The sequence below is a fragment of the Talpa europaea genome (genome assembly GCF_964194135.1).
Source record: "Talpa europaea genome assembly, chromosome: 3".
Classification (NCBI taxonomy): Eukaryota; Metazoa; Chordata; class Mammalia; order Eulipotyphla; family Talpidae; genus Talpa; species Talpa europaea.
Genome location: NC_140069.1, coordinates 11,277,895 through 11,298,727, shown reverse-complemented (window position 1 = coordinate 11,298,727; position 20,833 = coordinate 11,277,895). Strand labels below are relative to the sequence as shown.

General features: G+C 48.8%; 1 protein-coding gene across 17 annotated transcripts in view; it reads right to left on the bottom strand.

The window, feature by feature from the left end:
• Positions 1 to 20,833, bottom strand: part of MTSS1 (MTSS I-BAR domain containing 1) — a gene marked incomplete at both ends in the record, with an annotated part of 132,027 nt that overhangs the window by 100,327 nt on the left and 10,867 nt on the right. For all 17 annotated transcript variants that reach the window (XM_084230310.1, XM_084230306.1, XM_084230300.1 and 14 more), the window contains 2 exons: positions 4,465 to 4,538; positions 9,225 to 9,286. In XM_084230310.1, coding sequence (XP_084086436.1) covers positions 4,465 to 4,538; positions 9,225 to 9,286 — 136 coding nt within the window. The remainder of the gene's footprint in view (positions 1 to 4,464; positions 4,539 to 9,224; positions 9,287 to 20,833) is intronic.

The window sequence follows — 20,833 nt, the reverse complement described above, 5'->3', positions numbered from 1 at the left end:
GGGAAATGAAAGCCCTGAGAACAGAAGTATAGTTTAACAGGTTGCAGAGCTGGCAAAGGTCAGAAGACAAAGCCAGGCACCCAGCTCCCACCACACTGTTACCCTGAGGAACTACATGGGTTGGATTTTTTAATGCATTCAGAATCAGGCAACTGCAAAAGCCAGTACAGGCTTCTAGTCAGTCTCAGCACTGCTCACACAAGGAATCTTGGCTTCACCGTTGAAGTTCAAGCTCTGGGCCACACTCCAGTTTCCCCACTAACTAGTCGTGTGATCCTGTCTGTTTGGGTAAACTCTCTTCGTCCCAATTTCATCACTTAAAACAGAGATGAGCACCAACCCATCTTATACACAATCCATCAATATGTATGACGCACACGGAATAGGCCCAGCCCGTGTTACCCACACAGTAAACGCCAGGCACCACGAGGGTCCACTCTCAGGCCACACCCAGTTTTTAAAGTGACATAAACAGGCTTTTGGACATTAAGAAGATCTAGTCGGCAAGGGATCCATCTTCTTCCTTCATAGACTCTTCACCTTCTCACCATGGGTTTGGTGTACCATCAAACTCCCCCAAGAGGGTATGTCGAACCTATAAAGTAATTACAGTGGCAGCCAAAAAGGAAAGTCACAAAGCACTGGGCTCTTCAAGCCCTTGCTGACTGCAGCAGAAGGAGCGGTGGCCACGGCGGACCAGTGCTGACTACAGCAGAAGGAGCGGTGGCTACAGAGGGCCAGTGCTGACTCAGGGAGCAGCTCCGGGCTCAGAGAGAACTTTCGCCTGCAGCGAACGGGCCGAGAGCCTGTGTGCCAGGGTGGGGAGAAATGCTCTTTGCCAATCTGGCCTCCTCTGCCAGAGAGGGTTGAGAAGTCTTTCCGCCTTGGTTCATTCTCTTTTCTTTTGAATTTGTTTTTTTTAGGAACCCAGACAACTGCATGCCAGTCGCTTGCAACATTTCTCAACTCCCATGTCCATCACAGACTTGAAGAAAATGAAGGCCCCGCTGCATAGTCTGGCCAAGGTGCTAGTTCTTCGTGGCACTAACACAGGAAAAGGGGCACTTTCCTATTAAACACAGTTGTATATTCAAGCCAGATGCACACTCAACAAAATATGGACCTGCACTATGTACTGTGGTGCTAATAAACTTTTAAATTCCATTATCGCTTAATTAGTAACCTAAATACACATTACAATAGCACCGTATTCTCGTGTCTAGGGGAAAAAAAGAACAAAATAGTTCTAAATATATTTCTATTTTCTATTTAACAATAATCACATTATGGATAGTCTGATTTTGCTCTTATAGTGACCAGTTTGACAAGCTTTCCCTAATTGTATTAATAGCTGGTATAAAATATTTGCTAAAAAAGACAAAGATGTTTCAAAGCTGTTTCCACTGGGAAATAATAAGGAATACTATAGAAGCCAGAGACCTGCTAGGTTTAAGATTCTAGGTCCTTAATCTTGCACTTCCAGCAAAGACTCAAAAAATATACCTGAAGTCTCCAAGCAAAGACTGGACTTTCAGGAGACGCTAAGATATCAAACAGCAAATTGTATTAGAGTTACAGCCTGTGACCTTAAGTAAATCCATCTGCTGCTGATAAAACAGCTTGAAGCATTTTCTCCAGACTCATAGTTTCCTTGGCGATGCATACACCATTAAAAATAGATTACTCATGCATCTCCAAAAACATGTACACATGGGCATTAATTGCAGCATGGCTTGTAATGGCAAATAAATGGGGATAATCTAAATAGACACCAATGGAAGAATGATTAAGTTGTGCCAATATTCGTGACACTGAAATTCTATTTGACTGCTAGAAAGGATGGGGTAGATCTATAGGTACTGGCAGAGAGGGGCAGCTATGATCTATCACGGAGCAAAGCACAGGGACAAGGCTTTTTATGGGCTACCTTTGGACAAAGATCATAAGAACGTATATTACGCCAAATATCATTCTACATATTGCTCTTTGACTAGCTTTCATGTTTAACACATGTATGTAAAAAAAAAGCATAAGTGACATTAAAGCTAATCTCTACAAGGGGGACTAGGAGGATAGATTTTTACTTTATGTACACTTAATGACACTTTTTTTTTTAAACTAAAGCTTATGCTTTTTATATTTTTCCATTTTTAAAGGACATTAACTTAATGAACATCACTTCTCATGCTTAGTGAATAATATATGCAAAATGTATTCAAGTTTCTCTCCTACTGTCATCATAAAATACACCTTCTATCAACCATATACTTTTTAGGTCATGTGAGAGCTCTCCCCCTGCCACATGGAACAGAAAGTTATCCTGTCGCCCCCTCCCACAAAGCTGTCTCCCCCATGGATTCTGGACATCATGATGTAGAGTATGCTGGCGCTGCTAAAAATGACCCGAAGTCAAATGGTTTAAAAATAGACCCAAGCAGGGTCTGTTCACTGTGACAATATTTGTCTTTTGTCAAATCCATCACCTCCAAAGTCCTCTACCTCTACCACCCACACACACTGGCCATTCTGGCTTCTTTCCCCACAAATGATAGCTCTGTTTTTTCTCCCTGCAAGCATGAGAACTTGCAGGTCTCCTAGTTTCCCACCAAGAAGCAGCCTCTGCAAAAACCTAGGCTCCCACTGCAGGAAAATGTGGGCCATCTTTCTTTATCCTTTTTGAATTTTTATTTCTTTTCTTGAGGTAACAATGGTTTAGAACACTGTACGTGATTCAGAGATCTAGGGTCTATTTCATTCTTCAGGGTCCAGCCAGTAACACTGAAAAATCTAAAACAATTCCTATATGTCAGAGGGCCCCCAAAACAGAATGTCAGATACCTAGTGAGTTCTTGAAAAGAGAGCGCAGCTCTTAAGAAAGACACAATCAATATGTCTAGTCTAGAAAGACATCAATATGACTGACAGTTCCAGATACTGGTGAAGTAGAAGAAGGGATAATAGAACAGACTCAGTAACACCATCACTGGGGCACATCCTTTCAATGATACTTTCTTCCTAAACCTGTATTATTGAAGGTTTCTACAGTGGACCAATACAAGCTATATAATAGTTTTTTTTAAAGGACTTAAAAAGATACTGGTTAAGACCCATATCAAGCTGACAAACCAGAGGAAGAAATCACTGCTCTGATGTCTCCATCCCCTTCTCCTAGGGAACCTTTTGAAACACCACTGGCACCTTGGAAACAAGAAGGAATATTACCTCCCCCGGGAGATATTCCCGACTCCCTGAGCTGAGTTAATTGCTCACTTTTCTATATTCCCCCAGCACTCTGTTCTAGCGCTATTACCACACCAGACATACCTCCACACTGAAATGTCACTTGCATTCTCCCTCCAGCCCCGCCTCCACTGCAAACTCCTTCGGGACAAGGAGAGCAATGTATTGATTTTTCTGGTCCCAAGATAACACTTTAAATATTAGCAGGTCTGAGTTTCTCGAATGAATGAGAAGTGTCCTTGCTATAAATTCATTTGACTATTAACCAAGGTAAGCAGATCCCCCTCCAGGTTCCCTGGAGGTACCCCCGTCACAGGCAGACCAGACTCGCACGTGACTTGGAACCACCCCTAACGCCTGCCCCCTACACCCATTTTTGCCAATGTGACCATGGCAATAAAGAGAATAGGCAGGAGCTCTCAGTGCTCAGTCATACCCAGAAAGAGGCAGAGAGGCTGGAGAGATTCTCTGCCTGGGAATGAAAGGAAAGCACTCCACAGCATGGGGCCCCTACATCACAGTAATATCATTTTTCCAAGCATGGCAGAGAGCACAGGGGTATTCGTTTTCTTCTCCGTTGCTTTCATGTGTTATTTTTCTTCTTTGTGGGTCAGTATCACTGGAACTATTAAATATTTTCCACCGATTTCCCTTTGTTCATTGATTTCATAAACAGACTTTAAACACCTGCCATGCTGGGGTGCGGTGGGGGGGCCAGACATGGAGCAGCCGTAGTTGGGGGCTCACGGGGCTTGGGGCCAAATGTGAGCGACATGTGAACAGAGACGGCAAGAGGACACTTAGAAAAGTGTCTCTCCTGGGATGGGAACCCAGAAAACAGTCTCTCGAGTCTCCCTCGCTGTTCCCCCTTCCATAGGGGATGGAGGATGCCTCAGGACACCCATGTGAGGAGGGAGAGCAAACTGAAGCAAGCACACAGCTCAAGCGCCACAGCCACATCAGAAAGGGTGAACCCCAAACACCCCCAGCCCCACCCCCGGCATGAGCCCCATGCGTGTTCTGTAGTTTTCATTCTTCTCCCCCGCCTGACTATCTGGAGAACTATGTGTAATTTCTACTATGTGGAGCCCCACCGAGTTGGAAAAAATGTTTTCCTATGAGTCAGCGGAGCTCTGAGAGCTCCAGCTCCATCTTCACGTGGAGCCACAGAGGAAGAGCCCACAGGCAGGGCTCAGAGGCCGACGCCTCCTGCCATCTGCTCACCACGAGTGCTGGTCGCCATGTCGGCCACTTTCTGAAAGGCATCCAAGAAGGCAGCTGCCGCTACTACTGTTGTCCTGAAATGCAAACAGATAACAAAAGCATGAGGAATGTCTCACACCAGCAAATTCGTGACAGTTAAAGGGCTGCAATCTCCGCTAAGGATAAGCAGCCTTCCAGAAGAAACAACTCAAATGGACCCGGACATTTGTGGACCCACTTTTTTTCTCGGGAAGCACCTTTCCATGTCAAGCTCCTTTGGTGCTAGTCAAGCAACAGTGGGCATTCTTCTAGCAAAAGAATGGGGGATTATGAGCAGGCAAAGAAGGAAAAGATGATTCTACCTAAAAGGAAAAAAATCATTAAAAAATATATGTACAGGTGAAATTAATTTTAGAGTAGGAGAGAGAGCATCCACACAGCTGACCTTGAACAACACAGATTTGAACTTCAAGGTCTACTTATATGTGGACTTTTTCAATAAATGTATTTTCCTTATGATTTTCTTAATGAAAGTTTCTCTAGCTCACTTTCTTATAAAGAAAATACATAATGCATATAGCATATAGCATATAAAATGCGTTGCTATTTTATCAGTAAGTCTTCCGGGTAACACTAGGCTATTAGTAGGTAAGTCGTGGAGGAATCGAAAGTTATAGTCGCATTTTTTGAATGCATGTGAGGTGGGTGCTTCTACCACCAAGCTTGGGGGGGGGGGTGTGTGATATATATGTAGAGATACACACACACAGAGACCAGGAGAAGGAATCTTAAAAAGATCATCTACTTCAAACAATCCATTTTACAGATGGGAAAACTAAGATCACAACAACACAGTGACTTTCAATTCACTCGTTGGTAGCAGAGCTGAGCCAAGCAGCCCAGTGTAACTCACAGTGCCCTGCTTATCCCCCCTCCAAGATGAGATCCTAGTTATGTGACTTTCCCCCCCGAACTCATAATTACAATGAACGGATATGCTAATTTTTCAAACTTAGAATGCAATCTCAACTGAACCTTCTGAGCTCTTTCTTGAAAGCAGAGAATGACGAGAACTTACTATACTCATTCAATGTCCTGGAAATTATTTTCAAGCCTTCATGCTCTCTAGAAGACTCAAGCACTTTGCAGACTACTGGTTCTGAGAAGCATGATCCAAGAGGTCATTCAAGGAAGCGTAAGCACCGCTCCAGAGCCAGGGATACCCAGAACAGGCATGTCAGCCTCAGGGCTCACACATAAGGAATTTACAATCAAACTCATGGTCTGATGCTTATTTCCAAGTATCGACATATGAGTCCAGTTTTTACTGCACATTCAAAACAAAATGCAAAGTTGCTGAAAGAAGAAAATGAGAACACTGTACTATACAGGAAGGGGATGCAAAGGAGAAAAAAGGAAAGAAGTGGCTTTTAAACAAAAGCAACAGGGACTATGAAACAAGGGTTCTGGAAGTTTCTGGGACTGGTCCCTGAGAACATCTAGAGTCAAACTTCAAAATGAGGCCTTATATTTTCAACAGAGCAAGAAAAAAACACTGCTCACACAAAAAGAACAACATAAATTCAAAACAAAACCCTATGTCAAAGCATATTTTAAAAGGACTTGACAAACCCTGGACAAGTCAGTTCAATCAAACACCCTGGGATTCAGAAATAGCTCATTCTGATTTATAATTAATATCTGACATGATGGCTGAATTAATTCTCATGCAGGTCAATGCTGACCATCCAAATTTAATGAACCAGCTGGAAAGGGTCCTTGCATAACACGAGGTCACCAAGGTTCCACTGGAAATGGGGACAGCGATCCAGTGTGGGGACCAGGATGGAATGTGAGGACAGGGATCAAGTGTGAGGAATGAAGAGCCTTTAAGAGCTGCCTTCCGATGAGCCCTGGTTCGCCGACTCCCTTGTCCCCAAGCATCGTCACCTCTGTGATGGGAGTGATTTAGCTAAAATACCCCAAAGAATGATTTTGCCTCTTTCACCTCTCAGCTTCATCCTTTCTCTAATGCAGAAAAGAAAACCATATGCCAGAAGTTCCTCCATTGGCCTAGACCAAGTACTAGTTGATCAAAAAAATAAAGCAATGGTTCCTGCCCTCAGGACACCAGAATGTTAAGAAAACAGAAAATGTATTTTGTACCAGTGGGTTAAGACTGCTTTGAGTCCTACCAGTATGTTTATCATAGCGAAATCAGCTCACTACTTCAAGCGCTGGCTTCCTTGTTGGCTAAAGAGGAAGAAGAGTTATTCTTCATCAGCCCAGAAATGAGGGTTGATAAGTGAGGTTGGGTAAGAAAAAGCGTGTGTGTGAGGCATGTATTTAAATGTTTTAATTGTTTTACTACAGGAGGAGACGCCCTCTGGGTTGGTAACCAGACCATGCAATGACAGCGTAGAGACCGGGGTGGGCAGGGCAGATGCAGCTAAATAAGGTGAGGACAGTGAAGGCCTCACATGAAGGAATGTGTATGCTGAGTGGAGGTGCCTGGATCTGATGGAGGAGAAACAAGATGGCAAAGGACCTGACAAATGGACCAAGGGTCATGGTCGGAGCCCACTGTCCATCTGGATGCCCCATCAAGGCTCTGGAAATTCCAGATTCGTGAAGAGAAATCCCCCATGGCTGAAGGAGTGGAGGGGAAAAGATCCACCCCTCTAGTGTTCTTCTCCTTGGTCTACGGGGCGCTCCGGGACTTCCACTCCTGCAGCTGCAGCTGTGTCCACCGCAAAGAACACCATGTGGTCCCCTCTGTCATCCACAGGCTTGTACCCTAGAAAGCATGTACCTGCTTTTGTAACAGTGTAATCCCCACAGGAAGGGGAGGTTCCAGGTGCCCTGCCCCACCTAAGGAAGGGTGCAGCTGTGCAGGGAGAAGCTAGAAAAGACTGGAAAAGGGGAAGGAAAAAGGGAGGCAGAGATGAAGAGAAAACCTGGAGGAGGCACATGGAGCAGAGTCATGTGAAAAATTCACACTTGCTTCTCAGCCTTGGACTTGTACCAGGGATTTAGGGGACATGGAAGGAGACATGTGAAAGAGACAGAGATGTTGGTGAGAGACCCAAGGGGAAGCAGACAATGGCAGCCTTTAGCTTGACTTGTATTTCGATTTTGCTCTTCTTCTTCCAGACTTGCTGGCCCTTTCGACCTCTTTCCTGTGGGTCCCCCCTTGAGGTGCCTCAGACTTGTGGCAGGCTTTCAGGCCTCAGTGGCCCCACCTTGGGCCTGTTTGGCTGGATATTTATCCACAAGAGGATGGGTAACTTTGGGTGTTTAATAGGAAACTATTTTAACTATAGTCTTTCTCCTCTATTGCACACTAATGCTATTAAAGTTGTCTTCTATTGAAGGTCTTAGGCACTAAACATGTTTGTCTTTATGCAGCGGATGGGAGAACCCACTTTTTTTTTAAGATTTTTATTTCTGCATACAAGAACTGGGGTGTAGGCCAGAGGTATGCAGGTGAGAGGACTCATCAGAAACAGAGTGGGGAGCAGAACAGGCAGATCTACTGAAATACACTGGTAAGGGGAGCAGCAGGCGAGGCAGGAGATGTCTGCTGTGCCACATGGGCAGCTCTCTGGCCAGGGATCAAACTCATGGTGCAGTGGCTGCTGACAGCTTCACAGTGCTGAGACTTAACTAACCCCTTGCACCACCAGGGAGGCCCAGTGAGGACCCATTTAGAGCAGGCAAGTTTGGGGTCCTGGGGTACCCCTCATTCTGTGCACTAACACTTTGTTCCCTGGAAAACCACCCCACTACATGGGAGCCAACCAATGTCATCCCCCACATGTCACAACAGGGTCCTGAAATAACTGCGCTTTGAAATGTCCATCCCTCAGGGGCACCCACAAGAGCAACCCTTCTCCCCCTGATTTAGGGGGGTACGGCTTTAATGAGAGGATGCTGGCATAGTTTGTATTTCATGTCAAGTGATACATGAACCAGCACAGGACTGGGAGGCAATAACAGCGCCTGAGACCAGAGCTGCACTAGATCTGCTTATTTTTAATACACCTTATGGAAGCACAATTTACATACTGTAAAATTCACCCTCTGAGGTGTATGATTCACTGATTTTTTACTAAATTTAGATTGAAGCAACCACCAAGCACCACAATCCAATTTTAGAACATCCCCCAAATGCTCCCTTGTGCTCACTCGTAGTCAGTCTCCTTTCTCACTCCCAGCCTCAAGGCAACCACTAATCTACATCTACCTCCAGATCTGTCTTTCCCGGCCTTTCAGGTAAATGGAATTATATAACAGTCAACTCTAAGTCTGAAACCTAGTGGCAATCAGTCCACGGGACTCTGGAGTCAGACACCTCAGTCCACACGCCTGCCACTTACCCTGTGGCTCCGGATAAGTTATTCAGGTTATCGTGCCTCAGTTTCCTCATCAGTTAAATGGGGGTAATAACTGTACTTATTGGGGTTGTGAGGTTCAATTTCACTGACATATGCTCAGCAGGCGCAGCATAAATGTCGCCCACTGTTACCTGCCATGTTGAACCTCACTTGACTCTCAAAATCGCTACAAGGGAGTCAGAGTAGATGGAGCTCTACTGTGCATGGGGATTGGGACCCCAATGCAGAGCAGGCAAGTGGCAGCACCTGAATCAGAGGCCACTGCATGCTTCTATACCCATTAAGCCTCCACGATGATCCCCAAACCGCATGGCAGGTCTGTCCCATCCCCACCTGCATCAAAGGATGTCGCCATTTCCCCGGGGAGGACGTGCCTCTACTTACCGAAGCTGGGACTGCAGTTTTCCTGCTTTGTTTATGAAATCTTCCCACACTGGGTAGCTCCCCTACAACAAAACAAAGGCATCGGTCAGTCACACCGGGATAGACATCAGAAGGCGACATTAACAGAACACCGATTCCGAGTAAACAGAGGACACAGCTGCAGTCCACGCTGTGTGGCCCAGATTATGAACACATGTCTCAGCTCAGGAACTGGTTTAGAATGTGCTCAGTCCCTGGGTCTTTCTTGTAGTTGCCAAACACAGCAAGTGGAAAAGTCGTAGGGGGAGAATCTACCACATTAATACAAACACTCAAAAAGGTGTTTTTTGAGTCAAGAGATAGAGAATCCATATTCAAGGTGTGCAGAAAATGCTAGGCTCCGTCCTGAACCACGTCATCACAGCCCTCGCTGTTCTCCCCCTATCCCTTATCCCAGGAGGCGGGGGGAAGAACCAGAGCGACTGGGGCTGTTGGGAAGCATCATCAGGCCATCGGAATCTCAAGGTTGGGAAGTTACCTAAATAAAGCTGCCAGGAAGGGCTTAGACCCAGGATCCAAGTACAATATGACAACTGGTGTTCCCCGGCATACCTCTGCTAAAGGTGAACTTAGCACCCTCCCCTAACAGCCCATGTCTACCACCCTGTCCCTGATTTCCATGCACCCTTGTTCTAACCTTCCGGGAGGCTCAAAGTTAAGCCCAATGCCTGTTTCCACATGGAAGATAACAGCACACCATCCACAGCTCTCCTGCTTACAGCTCCCAATTCCACGCATCCAGGACCCTGTTTCACAACCTCACAGTCCTCTCTCCTCTTCTTTCAAGTGTGTTACTCTGACACCCAATTTAGAAATTCTGACCTCAGCAGACCAAGGTGGGGTCTGACACCCACTTCCCATACTTACTGAGTGCGTATTAAGATCAAGTTACCAACCTACCAAGGGGCGATGCAAGAGAAAACCCAGAGGCAAACCACGTTTGAGAAGTGGCTTTTGGCCCCAAATCATTTAAATGTAGAATGAAACTAAACATCTGGGGGTTGTGGCTGCAGGACAGAATGTAAATGTTATGAACCTTGACAAGGCAAAAACAACATATGCCACCTCTAGACTCTGCTAAGAGGAGGAGGGAAAACACATAATGAGGTTAATCATCTCATCTTTCATTACAGAAGCCCAAGCAAAAGAGCCTAGAAGTGCAACTGTGTTAAAACATAATGACTTCACCTTCCTAGTGGTTTTAGTCATCTTTTTCTCGTACCATTAGTGCAGTTTCTCAACCTTGACACTGCAGGCTGGATAACTGGGGGTTGGGGGATCCTGTACATCATAGTAGCTCCCGTCCCCTGCTGTGGCCAGAACCTTTACAGTCAAAAATGTCTCCAGGGGCCTCCCTGGTGGCGCACAGGTTAAAGACAGAGCTATCAGGCTATCACCAGCCACTGCAGCACAGACCCACATGGCGCAGCAGGCCTCTCCTGTCTCGCCCACTGCTCCCCTCAGCAGAGTATTTCAGTCAGTCTGCCTGTTCTGCTCCCCACTCTATCTCTGGTGAATCTTCTCACCCACCCCCCACACCTCTGCCTACACCCTAGTTCTTGTATGCATAAATAAATCAATCTTAAAAAAAAAGTCTCCAGACATTGCCACATGTCCCCCCTGGGGACAAAACTCCCCCGGTCCCCCCTCCCCTTAACTAAGAACCACTGCTTTAGAGGAATATGGAGACACTTAGTTTTGGAGGGAAGAAACAATTATGTGAAGTTCAGCAATGACTTCAGTTTCAACGCTTCTGATAAAAGCAAGTAGCATTAAGTGTTTTTATTTTGAAAATATCGTGCATTGCAGGAACACCGTGTTCTAAAAGTGCCTATTTATACATTTCTCTAGCTGCTGAGTGTGTCTGAAGATGTACACAGAGATATCTGCAAAAGTGTCTTCCAGATATTAAACAGGATATTTCTAGGAGCGGAGGTTTGGATCTAAGTGGTGCTTTTCTTTGTACTTTCCTCTAAGACTGTAGTTTTTCTTATAAGGGTCATGTGTCACTTTTATGGAAACAGTAAAGTCATAACATTAAAAGGAAAATTTAACATTAAATTAGAAGTTCTGGCAACAACGGCCCCGTGAATTTACAGTCCTCCTAAACCGTCACGTCTGTCTCATACCTGCTGCTGGTTCACATCCATCAGCTCTGCTTCTGTGCCTTTGAGACCCTCTTATCCCCATGCAGGGCCCTGGCTTTATTCCTTAAAGAGGCAATTTGCTGCCCTGGGAAGTTCAGGCGATCAGGACCCTGCCTGCCTAGCTCCTGGCAGAGGCGCTCTGCAACTGAACGCAAGCACTGACCCCACACCAGGCACTGTGAAGCCACACAGTCTCCATCGCATGTGTGCGCCCTGGGGTGCCCAACCCCAGAGCAACTTACACTTAATGAACCTCCTAAGAGCTCAGGATACCATTCCAGGCCCACCGAGACATGGCAGGGAATTCAATTACAACACCTAATACATTTACCGTCCTCTTATCATGCCCAGGTATGAGAAGCCATTCGATGTCAGCATGCAAGTTATTGCAGAGACAGGGTCAAGATCAGAGTCCCCTGGCTGGTCACTGGAGATCTCTGTACACGTGGGCATCAGTCAGCAGCCTTAAAAGCACAGGGCACAAGCAACCCTACACATTCCTTCTCGTTCTGACCCACAAGACAGCACAAGAAGCACCTTGAAAAGTCTGATTTGTACTTCTGCACAATTTCAAGCCAGAGGTTGCAACCTACCAGCATCCCTCACGGACGGAGGAGGACAGGAGAGCGGGTTCTCCTGCCCCAGCACCAGCCACCTAGGGAAGGTCACGGAGATGATCCACGACAGTTCCAAGAGAAAGGTGAGCAACATGGCCAGAAGGCGAGATTCCTGTGCAGGGAGCCTGGAGTCTGAGTCCTGGTCTTAGCCCCGCGCATAAGTAATTGGGGAACTCACTGCCTCCCAGAGCCCGTTCCCTTCTAAGGGTCATTAATAAAAACAAGCAATCCCATCGCTATTCCTGAACACTGACTATGAAAAGACCGTGGGGAAAAAGAAGAAATCAAATCGGGAGTGCAATCCGCGGGAAGGAACCTCTGGTCCACCTGCTATCCCTCTGCTCGGGATGAGCCACTGCTTCAAGGTCTGGCGTGAGGAGAATTAAGTGAGACATCGCAAGGGCTCAGCGCCTGCCCGACACAGCTGCCGCTCACAGGCCCTTCAGACAACACCCGAGTGTCAGTGTGCTCACAGGGGTCTCAGGATGTTGGAGGAGAGGCTTAAAAACCCTCTAAGGCCATGAGTGAATATCCAAGATGGACGAAAAACTCATACAATTCAACAAAAACAAAACAAACAATGCAATTAACAAACGGCAGCAGCTACAGACAATTCGCCAAAGAGGATGCCCACAATCCAACAGACGTGAAAAAGTGTTCACTGCTTGCAAGGAAAGCTGCAGGTTAAAACCACACCCGTGGGAATGGCACACATTAAAGAGACCCCCAACAACAAGTGCTGGAGAGGATGGGGAAGAAGAGGCGCCCTACTACAACCCTGGTGGGAATGTAAGCTGGCACGGCCACGCTGGAAAGCAAGCTGGATTCACCTTGAAGAACTAAAAGCGGAAACACCGTATGACCTGGCATGGCACGCGGGCGTCTCTCCAAGGAGCAGGAAACATCAACACAAAACACTATTTATTCCACAATGTTCACAGCAGCAGCATTTACAAGAGCCAGGGCGTGGAGCAGCCTAAATACCCATCGATCACCACTGCATCAAGGAGAGGTGAGCCACCCACACTACGGAGTATCATTCAGCCACAGGAAGTGCGAAATGCTGACATTCACAGCAAAACCAAGGGAGAGGGAGACAATCATGTGCAGGAAAGGATGTCAGAATGTCCAAAAAAAAAAAAAAATTAAACATTTGGATAGCAGAAAATTTAATAACATAAAAAACACTTTCAAAAGCCAATGGACATCAGTGAGTATTCGGAAGGCCTGAGGTTAAGAGGATGGGCAGGGAATAAAGGGATAAAGGACAAGCAGGATGGCTAAAAAAAAAAAAAAAAACACTGTAAGTCAGACCACCTATCTGGGCTGGGACCATTTGCAGGACAGACCCTATTGGGCACAGGTACCCTCTGCACCTCACTGCGCCCCAGGAGGGAAAAGAGGCAGCAGCTGGGCCTGGGAGTCAATTTCTCTGCGTCTCTCAGGCTGGGGGAGGAGATACTCAAACCCAAGATGAATGTGCCTGAAAACCTCCACTGCTCCAACCACTTAAACTACTTCTCTGCCCCCACTCACAGCCTCTTTTCAGTCTTTACCAAATTAGCAAGGGAAGGCACGTCCCCAATCAGTCGAGGGGCGCACACACAGCTTGCCGCCCACGAACGCCCACTCGTCAAAAGGCTCCAAAAGACATTCTCTCCTGACTTCATGGTATTTGACAGTCTATCAGAGTGGCAGGCCCACCTGTTTTAGGCAATGTATAATTTAATGAATTCTTAAAAAAAAAGAAAAAACCTTCTAAGAACAGAAGACAAAAACCTCCTTGTTGGGATTTTTTTTAAGTGTGTAAATGCTATTACAATTTAAAGGCAAGGTGAGTTTGGGTTGTTCCAGATTTTTTAAGTTTCCTTCAAGGAAGGGAAAAAAAAGTTTCTGCCCACCTGAAAGTACTTTTACTACGCAAATTCAAAAGCTTGGAGGTGGCAGAATGGGAGCAGGAGGCAAGTGAGAACGTGACTGTAGGAAGAGAGACTGCAAGAGAATTGAGAGGGGAGGTTCTAGGCTTAATAGAGGAGGCCATGCCCACCTTTCTAGACAAATCTGCATATCAAGACACCGGAGGCATTGAGAATGCTCTTAGAAAGCGTCCTTAATTTTCTAATCTGCATGGCCTACCGCCAAGTCCCAAAAGCTGCCTGCTGAGGCGGGCTGCTGACTGGCTCTATTCAGCGTGGAGGAAAATCCACTCCCGGAGAGACAAAGCCCCAACACAGACCCCGCTGTGGGGTTCACCTGTGAACACAAGGGTTTCACAACCTTCCAGACGGACCGACATCAGAGACTGGACCCACTCAGCACCCAGGTGCACCAAGTCCAAAGACGGGGGGGGGGGGGGGGGGGGGGGGGGGGCCAGGGGGCAAAGGGGAAAAAAGACTCCTGCCCTCAAGACACCTGGAATTCTCTGGAGGGGAGAGGAAGGAGGTGTGGAATCTTCCTAGATCGTTGAAAATGGAACTGAGGTCACACCAGGTCTGAGAGACAGGAAGAGTCCCCCATACACTCACAGGCCAGCGGAGAACCCCCTCCATCAAGCTGCACCACTGCCCCCTCTTCTGACCGAGAACTCTGGGGCTCCCTCAATCTGCAGCCACGGAGTGGGGCCCTCCCCACCCTCCCTGCATCCTCCCCACTCCCCTGCTGGACGAGGTGACCATGAACAAGCCCTGCCACGCAAGGTCCTGAGTTTCATCACAAATGGGGCAGCAGAGGAAGGCGGGGTGGCGTCCTTCGGAGGCGAGTGGCATACGTCACACACCAGCCAGTGACCAGAGACCCTGACTAAGGGGCACGTACCTGACGCAGCCTGGTCCTCTGGGGACAGGGGAGGAGAATGAAGTATGTTCTCACTTCTCAGGGAAAAGGCCCACCCAAATCGCAGATCTCCAGAGTTGAGGCCACCTACACAAACACGCACCTTGGCTTCCCCACCCACCTTCCAGGTGGAGTCTGGAAACTCCCTTCTCCCCCAGTACCTTTGCCTCTCCTCCATCCTCTTTCCCCAGACCCGAAGGCCACTCGCCTACCCTGGCAGCCTACCCTGGCACGGGGCGCTGAAGCCGGCCATGCGGGCTTGGGGTTCTTTTGTGCCTTGTTCTGTTTTGTGTTAAACAGGCCTAGGATGGCATCCCACACACGGAGCAGAAGAATAAACTGTGTGTAACTCATCCACGCGGCTAGTTAACAGTGCCCCATAAATAATGCAGCAACTGCCTCTCCCAGCCCAGCCGGCTGTGACAGCACAACCCCAGGGGCAGCTGAGGGAATCTGACACCGGCGCTGCCTCACGGAGGAGAAGGGACAATTTGAGAGAAGCCAGGGCTGGAGGAGATGCAAGAGGAGTTGGGCTGAACGGAGAATAAAATAGGGTCAGCGGAGGCCACTGGGAGTGGGGCTCCAGCTGAACAGTCTCTGGCCTGCCCAAGGGTGCCAGAGAGGCTGGTTCACCAGCAGGGCTGCTGAGAACTCAAGCCTTGGGGGTACAACTAAATGGACATCCTTTGCCCCTTTTCACTGACAAGCTTCACTGTCATCAACACTCATTAGTGTCACCATTTGCCAAGCACACGTGTGCTCTGCTACATACCCCCGTTGCTGAGCTTTAACTTGCAAACTTGCAGGTTCAGACAACCTTGGCCTGGGGGGCAGAGGAGACTGGGAAACTGCACATTCAATCTGAGTGACGCTGAGGCTAGGTGCCCAAAGACCAGCCTTGCCAGAGGCTCCTAGCCCATTCTTATGACACCCCAAGAGCAGGTGCTGCTATTATTTTACAGCTGAGGGAACTGAGGCACAGAGAGGTTGCATAGCTCTAGTCTAGGTTGAAATTTGACCCCAGATCTGCCCAACTTTGTGGGCCAAGCTCCTCCAGCCCAGTCCAGCTGGAAGCTAGCTAGGAGGGAACACTGGAGCCTGCTTGACATTTGGATCCTATAGGAGGCCAGACAAAGTGGAGCAGAGCTCCCCGAACACCCAAAACCCTATCAGAAGTATCCCCAGGGGGATTGTAAGGTCACCCGAGAAATGGTTAGAGACCTCAGTCATGTGAATAAACATGAAACACAAAAGAAAGAAAATCCTTTGTGCAGCAAAAGGCCCTACAGAAAGAAACCAGAAATGATCACAGTTGCTGCCATCTGCCTGATTTGTGTGATTTTATCTCATCCTCAGGTGTACAGAGGCACTGGAACAGACCTGCTTCTCCCAGGTCAGAGTCTAAGAGCATCTGTACAGGCGGTGACTATGGCCTGCACCCCTGCACCGCTGCTCCAGTCGCCCCAGGTCTGTGGGAACCTCATCACGGAGAGTGAGGCGCCAGGCCCACAGCACCCCTCTCCTTCTTCTCGTAGGCACACCCCTAGATGAGTTCAGACCTCAGGAAAATGAAAAGCCAAGCTTCAAAAGTGGCACCTTCTGACTTAAGCAGAGGACTCTGGACTTCCTTGCATCTGCCAGCGCCAGGCGGAGTCAGCTGGCTTCCAGAAGTGTGTGCGGGAGGAAGGACAGGGCGGGCCCGTGGATGCCTGACACAGCTTTGTCCCCAAAACCACCCTTCCCCACCCCATCCTGCGAGATGAAGGGCTCCTAAGATCCCCAGATGAAAGGCCCTGAGTAAGCCCATCCATCATAAAAACCATTCCTGGGCTTTTATTCTCTGATTGGGGCTTGCCTAATCCACTAATTATCCCTGTCCATCAAGTGGATGACAGCCTTGGGGATAATCAATGTGAGCCTGCCCACCCTCAGCAACTTGCCCAAGCTCACCAAGCAATAAATATGCCTATGAAAAGGAAGATTTAACCACAAAAGGTGCTCCCTCCCTCCATCCTCACAAGCTGCTCCATTTGTAACTCTCACACACCCTGATGTGGACAAGGACAGCAAGCTGGCGTTCTTCCCGCCTGCGTTATGAGGTTCCATGTCCAGAATGTCTGTTTGCTGACATACGGGTAGGTCTCCACTTGGGGAGAAAAACAAACAAACAAACAAACAAGTAATGCCCCTGTATCTTCAAAGGGGTGTTATGTTAGGTTTCCTACCAATAAGCATGCTTTGTGCATCCTGCGCCACCCCAAAGGACAGCCACTAGGTACATGGGCTTATTTAAATTCAAATTACAACCAAATAAAATTTACAATTCAGCTCCTCCCTGGTACTAGTCACCCTTCCAGTTGTTCCGACAGGACAGCCACAGGCGGTTGGTGGCCACAGGCCTGCACAGAAAACAGAACACTGCCACGCTGAGCAGGACCAGTCACACCGTGACCAGGTCACCAGCACTCTGGGGTGCTCCCCAGCTCCAGCCAGGCCTCTGGCTCTATTTTCGCTTATGGCAAAGCTGGCGTTTGTGTCCCATGCTCTGCGTTTCTTGGAAAACGAACCCCGCCTCCTCTTCTTTCCCATTCCCCCAACACTTCTCCATCCCCAGTTTTTACCGCTTGGATTCAGTTTCTTATACCAGCTAGTCCTCCCCAAGGAGAGCCAGGGAGGAGGGAGGGGTCACCCCCTCCTGGCAGCCACCTGACATTTGATGACCACACTTCCAAAATCCAACCCCTGCACCGGCCAGTCCAAGTGCACTTCATGACCGTCCTCAGCACGGGCTCACACTTACACGGTGCTTGAGAGTGCAAAGGGACTCCCACCCACCAGAGGAGGGCAGAACCGCACAGAACACTTTCCTTTTTCCATGGGAAAACGGGGCAGAGAAAGCTAAGTAATTTGCCTCAGGTCACGGAAGGGGAGGGGGCTGCTCTCACAAGCTCTTCATTTCAGCAGCTGCTGCTAACATGCCCGTCTCTTTTCAAAATAAATTGCTTGGTGGGTTCGCCCGAGACCCTGAAACAGTCACCTGTACTCAGTAACTGTATCACCTGAGGGCTGGCTGCCCGCACCTGTGTGATCATAAGGACCATCTATGTACGTTTATGCTTCCCCCGAATAATAAATATCCACCTCCTCCCTCTAACCTTTGTCCCACTCAACAGAGTCCAAAGCTTCTGCTCTGTGAGTTTATGCCTGCACCTAATGCGCACGAGATAATGAACCTCAGCAAAATACATGGAGACAGGCACGCCCTGGGAGCAGGTGAGGGATTACTAGCACCTCTGTCTCTTGCTGCACGTCCGCCCGTGCTCATCCAGCTCCCCTCCCCGGCACTCACCTCCCTCATTTGCCTCCGCCCAGCTCCTGGACTGTTTCTGCATTTCAGGGACTAGTTCCTCTTAGGGGCCATCGCTCTCCACCCCAGGCAGAGACACAGGCACCCATGGCCCTGGAATAGACCATGACCGCCTCTGAGTTCATCGCTCACTCCCTTTTAATCTGTGGCCTCTCCCAAGGTAGGGTGGCCAGCTGAGGGGCTTGCCCACTCCACCCTGAGGCGCAGCGGCCTCCCCACCCTGTGCACACTCAGTGCACTGCCATCTTCCACTAAACAGCACCGCCCACCCCCCCTGCAACCCCCTCCCCCCCCAAACACACTAAACCATGCCTCACTGTAAGGTAAGGAAAAATGTCAGGCTTTTCTGCCCTCCCGCCATCAGGATAGATGATGGATTCTTGCAGTCCTGGATGCATGCCTGATGGCGGGCACCTGGAGTGGGGTGTGGGCATAGGTAGATGGGATTCACCTGGGCTGAGACTGGGCTTTTAAGCGGCATCACAAGGACGCCAGCAGAAGCCGAAGAGAAGCCGAGAGAGAGAAGCAAAGGTGCAGAAGCCAAGCAGAAGCCGAGAGAAGGCCGAAGAGCCCCATAGAGTGAAGACCTGCTGGGGGCTGGGAGGCTGGCAGGCCCCCCAGCCCCCCTGCCTGCCGTGTACCTGGTAATCCCAATAAAAACCTGCAAAGCCACTGAGGACTCTGACTCCTCCTTCACCCGGACTGCATGGGATCAGAAAACCTGCACAGTGTCCTGTCCTGCCTTTACACTCACCCACCAGCCCCAGCTCCCACTGGGTCTGCTAGGGGTGACACCCAGGTGGGTGCCACGCAAGATAGTGAGGGCTGCATTTCTTTCTTCAGTCCTTGCCTCTCTGGATGGGTCTGCTGACTGTCATTCTCCTTGCCTGGACAGAGGGCCCAGCTGGGCAGCATGTGCCAATCTGAGAGGTGTGAGGGAGGCCTCCTCTCTGTGTAAGAGCAGGGCTCTGGAGTCAGACTGCCCAACTTCGGATTTGCCCACTGGGTGGCCTAAGTTACTCAGTCACCCACTGCCCTCCCCTCCTGGCAGTGCTAACCTCAAAGAAGGGTAATGAGAGTAAATGAAATCACAAAAATGCTAGAAGGCTGATGAGCACGTGGAGCTCATTAATGCTGGCCACTGCTGGGCCAGTGAGTCCACGTCCAAGGTCAATCACCCTGACTCACAGCATGGCATCAGCACCTACTATGCACAGGCACCGAGCAGGCTCGGGTCACACCCAGATAAAGAGGCCAAAGCATGGAGGAACTCAGGCTGGGAGGAACACCAACGGACAAACCTCCCATCCCAAAGTCTTTGAGGATATCACAAGCAAACAGTACAGGAAGACAAGACTGGTGCAAGCTTGGGGCAGAGGGATGCCTCCCCTAGGTCCCAAAGGTAAAAGAATTTTACCGAGCAAGAGGAAAGAAAGCAAGCAGGAAGCAAGCGCTCCCTGTGAAAGAAATGGAATCGGCAGAGGAAGGACATTTGGAAGAGCAGGAGAGGCCTGGGCGTGGCGAGTCGGTTGCTCACCTGGAAGACATCCCAGGGAGGTGGATGGGGGATGAAGGGCAGCATGGAGATCTTCCCCACTCCGTGAGCTGGCTCAGGGTGGCCCCAGGGCCAAGCCCACTGTCACCTACTCTGGATGTCATCCCACCACCAGCCATCAGGCACACAGGGGATGCCTGCTGGAACTATCCATGCCTGAGCCCTACCAGAGCAGCAACCTCATGGGGGGAAGGGGGCGTGTCCCCTGCATTTCACACACTCACTCCCCTGCATTTCACACATTTCCCAGGAGACACTCACACGGGGCGAAACCCACCTAGAACAAGATTTGAGAATCACTGCACTTGGTAAGGGATGCCATGTCCCTCTGAAGCGCTGAAGCTGAGGCCTCAGCAATTCCTCAGCTCCGACACGCAGATCATCACCCCCTCAGTGATGAGCACTCACACGTGGAATGTGAACAGATGTGTGTTTTCTGGAAGGCACTGTACAACTGTCCTTTCATTGACTTTATAACCCTAGATAAGCCTTGGAAAGTATGTGTATCTCTGACCCAGGAGAAATCCTTCAGGGGAAGACATCAAAGGGAATCAACCTCTAACTACCAGGATGTAAGTCTCTGCAGGGGTGCCACAGAACTGGAAGAAGCCTAACAGTGAATCAGCATAAAACAGCTCCTACCTGGGGGCCTTTGCACGTGCTCTTCTCGTGCCTGAAACACTCTCCCTCTGACTTCCACATACTTTTCAAGCTGCTGCGCCACTGTCACATCCCGAGACCTTCCTTAGACACCCCGTTTTAGAACAGCAAACTGTCCCTGCTTTATTTCCCCCACTGCACATCATCCTTCTATTATACAAGAGAACTGACTTTCTTAACTTGTCTGTTCCTTGTACTCCTCAGATCCCCAACTCCAATCCTCTAGAATATAAATTCCAGAAGGGCAGGAATGTATCCCCAGCACTTGAGGAATTAACTGCAGACACACAAAAAACTAGAATACCACACAGCTGGTAAAACGGACATAGCTTGTAATTCCATGACCGGAGAGGCTGTGTCAATAAAAGGTTAAGAGGAAAAAGAAATTGCTG